We start from the raw sequence: 11411 nt of genomic DNA, 5'->3' as shown, positions 1-11411 counted from the left end.
AGAGTGGGAGGGCACATGCATACAAATCTCAAGCTTCTCTTTATGAAAAGCATGTTCTAAGAAAGTGTTTCTTAAATACGGCCACCAGGGGCTTTTCTTGCAGCCACAGCCTTCTGGGCATTGATTGGAGGGGTGGGGGAAAACAGCGGCCCCTCCCCTGGGACTGTCAGGATGGCTTTGGCCTTGCCCCCTCTAGAGACACAACGCTGGAGGAGCAGACAACTGGTGTGAGTTCCCCACCTTCTCTGGGGGCAGTGGGGCTCTGGCTTCTGGCTTCAGCCCTGGGGTGGCGGGCAGCAGGCTCCGTACAGGTTCCAGCCACGCAGCGGTGGGCTCCGGCCACAGGCTCTAGCCCCCCCGGCTGCAGGACCTAGCAGGCTCCATCCCCTGACCCATCCACCCCATCACCCCTGGCTCCCACTGCCTCCCTAGCTACCTCCTCATCTAAGGCTTAATTTATCCCCCAGCTTGCCAGGGCTGTGTAAGTCTGCTGTGAAAAGTGATATTTGTTAATATCGCTTTTCACGGCCTCCCAGCTAGTTAAGAAGTCTGCTGTGAAAAATGATATTAACAAACACACAAATATAATTTTTCACAGAAGCAAACTTACTAGCTAGCAAGTCTAAAACAAAAATTCAACCAAAAAAGCAAAAGAAACAACAACCAGACAAGGACGTGCCATTAACCTTATTTATGTTTCTATTCTGTTTCGGTCTAGTAAAGAATAGAGACAACTGTACATTATTTTTATTATTCAGTCTGCAAAAAAACCCTCACATAAATAAATTACTATGATTTGGATGTGTATATGTTCATATTTATATGTTTTTCCTCAAGTTAATTAAGTATTTTAGGAAAAATTGTCACAGCGGCCACCAGCAAGAGTTGGTGGCTGTACTCTGAGGCCACCAAAAATTTTGTTGTGAGAACCTCTGTAAGAGGTGGACATCAAAAGACCTAAACATAGCAAAATGCATAGGGAGCTATGGGCCAGATATCCAAAGAGTTTAGGCCATACAGATGTCCTCAGTTGTCTGATTTGTGCGCAGGACTGCATCAGTTATAAAGATGTGCAACTGAAGATGCCTGAACTCTGCAGATCTGGTCCTATCTCTAGGAACCGTGCAGGAATGAAATACTTTCACAGTGTTACCATGGGGTCAATCATTTCATCAATCAAATTATATCAATTAATGACAAAACAGCTGCTGTGGCCTCACAGGAAGTTACGTATGGAAAGCAGAATTTTATTTTATTCTTTTATTAACTTAGAGAACTGCTATTAACTCTTCCTTACTAAACACAAGGAAGTTTTGTGATTTTTCTTGGGTAGCAATTTAGATACAGCTTTACATTTTCCATAGTAACTCTGTTAAATCAACAATAACAGAAGTTTTTTTAGTTGCTCTGACAGTTGCTGACCTGTCACTGCTCACTATACTGGGAATTTACAGAATTTTGAGACTATCTGTTCTGTACACATGAAAAGCCCCAGCTTAGAGAGACAGAGCTTTTGCTTATATCTAATACTATAGGAAATTCATCAGCAAGAATGATTTTGGCATAGCTTTTCAGAACTTCATGCACAAACTTAAAACCTCCAGGTACATTGATATGTGAATAGAATGTGAAATACGCTCTTTTATTCCCCTGCTTTTGCTGCTCAAAGCTGCACTTTATCCCCACATCAGGCAGTGTTTCCAAGGTGAGTAAACACACTTTGTATGAGCCTCCAGTTCACAGCCAACTAGCAGGCACACACATACGAGATGTGCCAGGCTGTCTATTATGCTTTACTACACTTGGTGTTCTATTTCCAGCCACTCATTGCGCACAACCTTTCCCACATATTGAGGAGTTACAACACTTTTTGCATCAGAGCAGGACTAGTTCAAAGATTGGCCAAAGCAACACGTTTTGTAATTGCTTAAAACAGCAAATCCAAGGGCTGAGAATCTCAGTTTCGAGCATTCATTAATCAAGCCTGTTAAATAATTACCTCTTCGCGGCTTCTTGTCAATTGTTCATGATGATAACTGTCCATGGCACTGTTCCAGGAGCCATCCTGTGATGACATAGGGGACAAGCCTGCTTCACCTCTGCTGGTGGGAAGGACTCCAGCATGTGAGGAGTATTTAAGAGACGAGGTTTCCTCCTTGGAAGTAAATGATCAAAAGAATAGTCCAAAGTAGGCAAAATCTGAACAGGTAGAAGAAGCAGTGAAATCCTCTCCAATCTCTTTTACAGGAAAGTAAGTGGAGTTTCTATATATAAATTGTATGCATTCTTCTAGAGCTTTACATTCCATATCTATGCACAGGTTTGATTTAGACACAATTAAATCTAATATGCAATCTTTTTATTACTGAATGTATTTTTAGGAAAGCATATTCCTTCCATTAGGAATTGTTGGGTAATGTGCTAACAGGCCAAATGTTTGATCTTTGATTACAGACCATATCCACTGCAGCCTACAAATAATGACTCCCCAGCTGAAGACTCGACTGAACATAAACCCACGACTCATCCAGGGGGATTTGAAGAGCCTGTCTCAGGAAGTGAGACACTTCATTGAAAGCAATGCCAAGCTGTGCCAACCTGCTAGAATTCATATCTGTGATGGCTCAGAGGAAGAGAACAAAAACATTCTGGATACCATGGTAGAACAAGGCATGATCAAAAAGCTGAAGAAGTATGAGAACTGGTAAGTAACAGACATATGTAAAAGAAAGTCAGGGTTAGACCTGAGAGAATTGTGGTATATAATTTTCCATTAACGTTTATATTTAAAAGGGGATTTCGTTTCAACCATGTCCAAAACCCTTTAGTGTTTACTTTCCATGAACATTTGAGTACTCAGGAAAAGTGCACTTTAACCTTGAATATTCACCCAATGCTGATTTAAACGGTATTATTCAACTGGAATATTCACGGTTTACAATTCACAGTTTACAATTCATGTTCTATTACGAAAATCTTCCAATTCAGGAACAGAAACCATATCATGTGACTTGCACAGAACCTTAAGTCTTCAAAATGCTCTGCCAACACAATGGATTAGATTCTGATCTCACTTAGGCCCTGATCCTGCAAACACTTACACCTGTATTCAAAGTGTTTACAGGGCCTCTGCCTTAGCCAGGAGTCGCTCTATTGATTACTGTGTAAAACTGGCAAAACTCTCGATTTATACTGGTGTAAATAAGAATAGAGTCAAGCCTTATAACTCCCTGTGAGTTATTAACCCCATTTGACAGTTGGTGAAGCTGAGGTCAAGAGAGATTAACATGTAACGATACTACAGCTAAATTTCTAAAGCCATGACACCATCAGTTCATTCTGCAATATTCTTAGCTATTTTGTGTGAGAGAATACATTCCACCGATCCTTTATCTGAATAAGCTGTGGTTGTCTGGAAAGATATCTGGACGTGATGGGCTGTACCCTTACCCACTATAAAGCATTTTACCCGATTGTGCCTTCCCCCTAGGGAAGGATTAAATGTACTCTACTTACCACTTTTTAATGACCAAAGCACAATTTCCTGATTTTTTTTTTAAATAGTTGGTTGGCTCTGACTGATCCAAGGGATGTGGCAAGAATTGAAAGCAAAACAGTCATTATCTCTCAGGAGCAGAGAGATACCATTCCAATCCCTAAAACTGGAACTAGCCAGCTGGGTCACTGGATGTCAGAAGAAGATTTTGAGAAAGCCTTCAGTGTCAGATTCCCCGGGTGCATGAAAGGTAAAAAGAAAATTCACATGACACTTTCATAATAATAAAAACACCAGTAATAATAAATAATAATCTAAAAATTCAAATACATTTGGCTAAGATTTACAAACTTTGGCACATAAAGGTTAGGCAGCTAACCCATTTTATCAGGCCTTTCGGTCTCAGAGCTCTGCATACATATACATGGTCATTCTACTACCCATTTTAAAGAAGGGCAACAAAAGCTTGGAAAGCTTGGGTGACTTTCCTGAAATCAACAGCGAGTCAGTAGATGGGAAATTGAGGAAAGAACCCAGGAATCCTGACTCCCGATGTCAAATTCTCTTCAATGGAGTTCCACCAGTTTACACTAGCAGAGAATTTGGCCTCTTGCTCCTTCTGAGGCTGCTAGACAATTCTACCTACCCAGCACAATAGCTTTTATAACTTAAAAACACAGAAAACTACTAGTAGTTAAAAACAAAACCTTTTCTTACATAACCTGACAAAAAGGAGTGTTTCAAATCTATAAATATCCTCTGGAACCACCTTGCAAAAGATGGAGGGCTTTTAAGGAAGTGAGAAAATGTAAAGGGACAAGGTACTTTTTAATGATTATTCCAACAATATACTGTTTTTATTCTTGGTCACATCTCACTCACGTGGCTCTGCTCCTGCTTTACAGGACGTACAATGTATGTCATCCCCTTTAGTATGGGGCCCATTGGGTCTCCTTTATGCAAGATTGGGATTGAGCTGACAGATTCGCTGTATGTGGTGGCCAGCATGAGGATCATGACCCGGATGGGAACAGCCATCTTGGAAACCCTAGGGAATGGAGAGTTTGTAAAATGCCTTCATTCAGTTGGGTGCCCTTTACCACTAAAAAGTAAGTAATCATATTAACCATTAACTCTGACTAATGCTCAGACATATGTGTTCCACCTATCTTGTATCCTTGGCACAATGAAAACTACCAATGAAGTCAACGGGAGGTTTTAGAGTGTGCAACAAAAGGAGGGTCAAGTCCCTGGTGAAGGAATTAGGATTTAAGGCCTTCCTAGGGGGCAGATTATTTCACAGCTGCCTACTGCAGGGTTTCTGAAGCATCTGGTACTGGCCAGTGTCAGACACAGGACGCCGACTAGATGAACCTTGTGTCTGATCCAATCTGGAAATTCCTATATTCATGAGTAGCGCATTGTGTTTTGCAGAACCACTAGTAAACAATTGGCCCTGCAACCCAGATTTGACTCTGATTGCTCAGATTCCTGATCGCAGAGAAATCATCTCTTTTGGCAGTGGTTATGGAGGAAACTCCTTGCTGGGGAAAAAGTGCTTTGCCCTCAGGATTGCCAGCAGAATTGCCAAGGAAGAGGGCTGGCTTGCTGAGCACATGCTGGTAAGAGCTGTTAAAATCATAAGTGAATTTTTTAAAGCAATTAAACCTCAAAACAGCTCAGTGTGAATATGCCATGACTTGATATGAGTGGAATTACCATCTGGCATGAATATTACTGTGATGTGAGATGTACATATCATACAACCATCTTATGTAGAAATAGGGAAGTACTTGTATTGTTGATAAATAAGCATTTTATAGAAGAAAATATAAAAATAGGGAACTAAGCAAGATTTCCATCTGCTTGTCTAGGCCCTGATCCTGAATTATGTTCCATAGAGGCAGACCTCGGTGCCTGTGCAGACCCCATTCACTTCAGTAAGGATACACATGGGAATATGGGTCTACATGCATACAACAGCTTGCAGGATAGGGTCCATAGTTTGTAAAATTGTCTTTAATATTAAAAGCAGACCTGAAAAAGAATCCTGACAATATTCAATTCCTTTTTCAAATGAATTGCATTTGACTGTGTTCGTGCCCTTCCTGTCTTCACTTTCCACTCTCATTTGAGCAATCAAGTTTCACTAAAATGGTCCTGCAAAGTGAATTTCCTAGTTACGCATTTGAGTATTCACAGCAAAGACATTTTACATTCATTCATACAAGTATTTATGCCAGGCTGACCCACTCAGGGAACTGAAAAATACCATGTGGCTTACCTGATCATCCATCAGAGCTCAGCAACACAAAAATATTCAAAGTCTGAATATTTTTAATCTATGAAGTAAAAAAAAATTAAGTAAATTGATATCCCTCACACCCACTCTCCCTCCCTCCCTTTCTCCTCTCTTTAACCTTTCACTCTCCTCTAGCTCTTTCACTTCACAATAAAAGTATGCGCAAGTCATTCCTATCATAAAAAAAAAAAATCCCACCGTTGACCCCACTTGCCACTCCAACTACTGCCCCTCCCCCTTTTCCCTTTCATCTCTAAGCTCATTGGGCGCACTGTGTAACACATAATAATAAAGTTTGAATAAATTTGTAAATACATTTGAAAAACCTGTGATCTGCTCACAAGTATTCCATGGGGGGACACTTTGTCAAATAAAATACTATCTGCAAATTATTTGCTCAAATCTAATATTAAGTCCTTTTTCTTAAAAAACTGCACATAATTTAATGCAAATCCAACATGTTTTATTATTACCATTTACTGGTAATAATACAAGTGCCCGAAAAAATAAGCATATTAAACAGAGACATTTATTTTTCAATAGATCCTGGGTATCACAAACCCAGAGGGTGAGAAGAAGTACTTTACCGCAGCATTCCCCAGTGCGTGTGGAAAAACTAACTTGGCTATGATGAACCCAACTCTGCCAGGATGGAAAATAGAGTGTGTTGGGGATGATATTGCCTGGATGAAATTTGATGAGCAAGGTAACTTTTCTCACTGTAAGGCTGAATTGCTCTAGGGATTGGCAACCTTTGGCACGCGGCCCACCAGGGTAAGCCCCCTGGCAGGCTGGGCTGGTTTATTTACCTGCCACGTCCACAGGTTCGTCCAATCGCAGCTACCACTGGCCGCGGTTCGCTGTTCCAGGCCAATGGGGGCTACGGGAAGCGGCGCAGGCCAAGGGATGTGCTGGCCAGTGAGAGCTGCGATTGGCTGAACCTGCGGATGCGGCAGGTAAACAAACCGGCCCAGCCCACCAGGGGGCTTACGCTGGCGGGCTGCATGCCAAAAGTTGCCAGTCCCTGCTCTAGGGACAAGTCCTGCTCTCATTAAAGTCCATGGCCACCTCCCTCTGACTTTGATGGCAGCAGGATCTGGATCCTAGTCTGCCAAGAGTTCAAATGGTGAGTTGGGTTTTCTATCATAGAATCATAGAATATCAGGGCTGGAAGGGACCTCAGGAGGTCATCTAGTCCAACCCTCTGCTCAAAGCAGGACCAATCCCCAATTAAATCATCCCAGCCAGGGCTTTGTCAAGCCTGACCTTAAAAACTTCTAAGGAAGGAGATTCTACCACCTCCCTAGGTAACGCATTCCAGTGTTTCACATTGTTTGGTCTCTCTTAAATTCCAGGTAATTTAAGGGCAATCAATCCAGAAAATGGATTTTTTGGAGTTGCTCCTGGGACATCAGTAAAAACAAACCCCAATGCCATAAAGACTATACACAAGAATACCATCTTCACCAATGTAGCAGAAACCAGCGATGGAGGTATATACTGGGAAGGCATGGATGAACCACTTGCACCAGGAGTGACACTGACTTCATGGAAGAACAAGAAGTGGACCCCAGGGAATGGTAACTCTGCATGTTCGGGGGACTTTTTAAATTTCTCTTCACATTTCACGTTAACTCTGCAATCATGAAATATTTTGGTCTGTACAGGGGAGACTTGCGCCCATCCCAATTCTCGATTCTGCACCCCTGCCAGCCAGTGCCCGATCATTGACCCTGCCTGGGAATCTCCAGAAGGAGTGCCGATTGAGGGTATAATATTTGGAGGCCGTAGACCTGCTGGTAAGAGCTGCAATAATGTGTATCAAGACCAAAGACCAAAGTCTTTGCTACCGTGGTGTCCTCTAAGCAGCGAGAGCAGCAAAATAACTAGATTAGTAAACCACATTTTAAGAAGTGGCCTATGATTTTTGAGTGCCCAACACTTTACAATTATCTGTATTATGTTAACACCTAGGGGCACCAACAAAGATCAGGGCCCCATTGTGCTAGGCATGGGACAGACAGATAGTAAGACACAGTCCAGGCCTCAAAGGGCTTACAATTTAGATAGCCCAGACTGAGAAAGGGTGGGAGAAATGAAATATTATCCCCATTTTATAGATGAGGAACTGAGGCTACCTACTGAACCAAGTTCCATTGAAAATCTGGCCACAAGAGCAAGAGATGCCCACATATGACTTTTAGCCCTGTGGCTAGAGCACACACCTGGGATGAAGGACACCCAGGTTTGATTCCCTCCTCTGCGTGATTGGGAGAAATGATTTGCGTTGGGATCTCTAAGCACTGAGCTTTGGGATAATCTAAGGTGGAGCTTCCGCAGTCTCTCCTATTGAAGTTGTTCAGTTTGGCTAGCTAATTAAAAAGTGATTGGAGTAGGGGGACTGGACCCTAGCTCTCCCACCTCTTAGGTGGGTGTGGTAACCACCAGACTACAATGTCAGTCTCCCTTTCTTTCTCTCTCTTGCCCATGGACTCAAAGTATTTATACACAGTGGAACAGCTTCAAATACTTAAAGATTCATTGGGCTGGAGAGAAAGAGAGAATTCTGGCCTAAATTATTTTCCAATAAGAGAGAGGGGAAAAAATGAACTGAATTATATAACAGGAAAAAGAGGGACTGAATTCTGTGGTAACATGCATACTGCAGTACCTCAGGTAGCTAAAGCTGTTATAGCAAAGACTTTTGGACCTTTAATTAGTGAAGCTATTTTGTTCTCTACAGGTGTGCCTCTAGTATATGAGGCCCTTAGCTGGGAGCATGCCGTATTTATAGGAGCAGCTATGAGATCTGAAGCAACCGCAGCTGCTGAGCACAAAGGTAAATCAAAATCTAATTTGCCTTTCCATATTAAAAGTAGTCCTTTCTGGATACCCAACAGTGATCACCTGTAAATTACTATGCACTACAGTCTGCTTCTTGGGAGTTAATTTTGTGAATTGTGCAGTTTTCAAAATACAAAATATTCTGCTTGGAGCTAAAAAAATTCTAACCTAAAATTCAACATACAGCAAAACAACTCCATGTGGGTAATGTGGAGCAGGGACACAGTGTGGCCAACAGGATGCCGGAGTCTGAGTTGAAAGACTTGATACGGAGCCATTGTGTGATCTTGGACAAGTCACTGAAGTCTTCTGTTTTGTTACAGAGCACATGTTGAATGGGCTAGTTTTGGGATGCCCAACTTGAGACATTTAGGGCTGAATTTTCAGAGTTCTGACCACCCACACCGTCCATTTACTTAAACTGGAGTTGACCATGCTTACCACCTCTTAAATTCAGGCTCTTAATCAATTTTTGCCTCAGTTTCTCCATATGTAGATTGGGGATAATGCTTAACCATATTCTTAAAGCTCTTTTTGCTGACAGGGTAAAATGTTGTATGAGGGCTAAGTATTATCTTACTTTTTATGTACATTCTTTTAACAGGAAAAATCATTATGCACGACCCCTTTGCCATGCGGCCTTTCTTTGGCTACAACTTTGGCAAATACCTTGCCCACTGGCTTAGCATGGCACATCGCCCAGCTTCAAAACTGCCCAAGATCTTCCATGTGAACTGGTTCCGAAAAGACAAGCAAGGGAAATTCCTGTGGCCTGGTTTTGGGGAGAACTCCCGTGTGCTGGAATGGATGTTCAACAGAATCCGTGGAGAGGCCAGTGCCAAGCTAACTGCTATAGGCTACATCCCTGCTGACTCAGCCTTGAACCTGAAGGGCCTAGAAGGCATTGACATGACAGAACTGTTTGATATCTCCAAAGAGTTCTGGGAAAAAGAGGTGACAGAAATCAAGAAATATTTTGAAGAGCAAGTTAATGCTGACCTCCCTTATGAAATAGAAAGAGAGGTTCTTGCATTGGAGCAAAGGATAAAACAGCTGTAACTGATCAAAACCGTTCTGAATCCACACATAACGAAGATGACAAGCACACTTTACCGGAAGCACACTAATACATGGATAGATAGGGGCTATGCTGAAAAATATAACAATTTTCATATAACAATTCTAAAAACACAGACTCCAATGTTTTAGAGAATGTCTGTTTCTGTTATAATGAGCATTAAAGACCCAGATGAATGTGTTTTTATCTTAGTGGTGTCAGTTACAATAAAAAAAAAAACCTGTAAGCTGTATATATGTATTATCTAGCTATATTTTCTATCTTTAAAAATATTTGGAAAGATTACTTACCAGAATGAAAGATTATTTTGTATTACAAATGCATATTTAAAATATTTTTATTTTATGTCTCATATTCTGGTGATTTCCAGATGTTTTGCACAGCCTGTTCTTTAAATCAGTGAAATAAACCTTTTTACAGAATATTCTCTCATTTCCTGTATTCTCACTGTCCAGAAAACAGCACGCAAATGTCCTGGGCCTCCAATCATTCCCACCGTGAGGAGGGGTTGTGTTCATGGGAGAAAACTAATCACCGAATAAGTCAGTTTCCCACCCATTACTGAAACATACATAAAGTCAAAGAATTCCAAACAATGAGTGGCTTCTGGGAAAGTTTTTTCCTAATCCCCGTGAATTAGAGGTTGGTTCATGTGCTGAAGTATGAGAGGCGTGTGTCTCTTCCCCAGCTCCAGGGGGGAGGGGAAGCAGGGTGCTGGTGCGGAATTCAGGGTGCTTTGTGAAGAGTTTTCTGGACTCGTGGGGATGGCTTGTAGGGCTTCAGGAATGGGGAAGAGGGACGAAAGGGTGCTTCACCCACCTGCTGAAACCTGCTATCCTCCTCCTCAAAGTGCTCCCTCCATGCTTTCCAATCCACACGCATGGCAAGTCCCCTGCCTTTTTCCCTGTTGAATGCTTCGTCACCCTGAATACGCTGCAAATATTTGTTTAGCAAAAAGAAATCCACTTCTATGGTGTAATTAAACTCTTTATAGACTCTGCTTCCTTGCAAAACAAATAGAGCCAGGGGCTGGTCAACAGATGGCCTTCAGAGCTTGCTAGGTGAGGTCACACAGCCTGGAAAACCTTTAACTATCTCTTGGCTGTGTGTTTAGGAATAACCTGAAGCAGGCCACCCCATTACAGGGAGTCTTGCTAGAGGAAGGACATCAGGTTCGGGTCCATTGCTATGGAATGTAGCACTAGGAATTTCCCTCCTTCCTCTCCTACCTCCCTCAACTCTACCCCATGATTCTCCAGGGAATAGGCTTCTGATGACACGACCTAACATGATGCACTAAAAGAACAACATTCAAATCAATTGTAACAATGGTATTTTAATTATTTGTGGTTCTCCCCCTCTGCACCCTGCCCTCTTCCTACATTTTTAAGAACGTTGCTATTAAATCCTTGGGTATGTAAACTATATAACATTAAAGCGATTACAGAAAATGGGAAAAATGTCATTAAGGGTATGAACCAGAAAATAATTTTGTACGTGAATCACTCAATACCTGATTTGTATGTGTATATACCCAAACCCATCAGTATCTATGGGTAATGCAATTTACATTTTGAATAATCAAAATGTTTAGCATCAGCAGATGAAAATGTTTTTTAAAAAGAAAAAGCGGTGGTTTGAAATTTAGAAACATAGTCAACGATGCCAGATTATGGTCTCAACTTCTCTCC

At 41.7% G+C, this 11411-nt stretch overlaps 1 protein-coding gene across 1 annotated transcript; it reads left to right on the top strand.

The window, feature by feature from the left end:
* Positions 1-2142: 2142 nt before the first annotated feature.
* Positions 2143-10142, top strand: PCK1 (phosphoenolpyruvate carboxykinase 1). Its single transcript, XM_073309271.2, has 10 exons — positions 2143-2251; positions 2455-2704; positions 3565-3746; positions 4402-4605; positions 4931-5118; positions 6342-6504; positions 7154-7378; positions 7466-7597; positions 8542-8637; positions 9247-10142. Exons 2-10 carry the CDS (start codon positions 2481-2483, stop codon positions 9699-9701), a joined length of 1869 nt encoding a protein of 622 aa, XP_073165372.1. The 5' UTR covers positions 2143-2251; positions 2455-2480; the 3' UTR covers positions 9702-10142.
* The last annotated feature ends 1269 nt before the right edge of the window (positions 10143-11411 follow it).

Source organism: Lepidochelys kempii, chromosome 13 (assembly GCF_965140285.1).
Source record: "Lepidochelys kempii isolate rLepKem1 chromosome 13, rLepKem1.hap1, whole genome shotgun sequence".
In the NCBI taxonomy this organism is placed as follows: domain Eukaryota; kingdom Metazoa; phylum Chordata; order Testudines; family Cheloniidae; genus Lepidochelys; species Lepidochelys kempii.
This window is presented reverse-complemented; position numbering and strand designations above follow the sequence as displayed.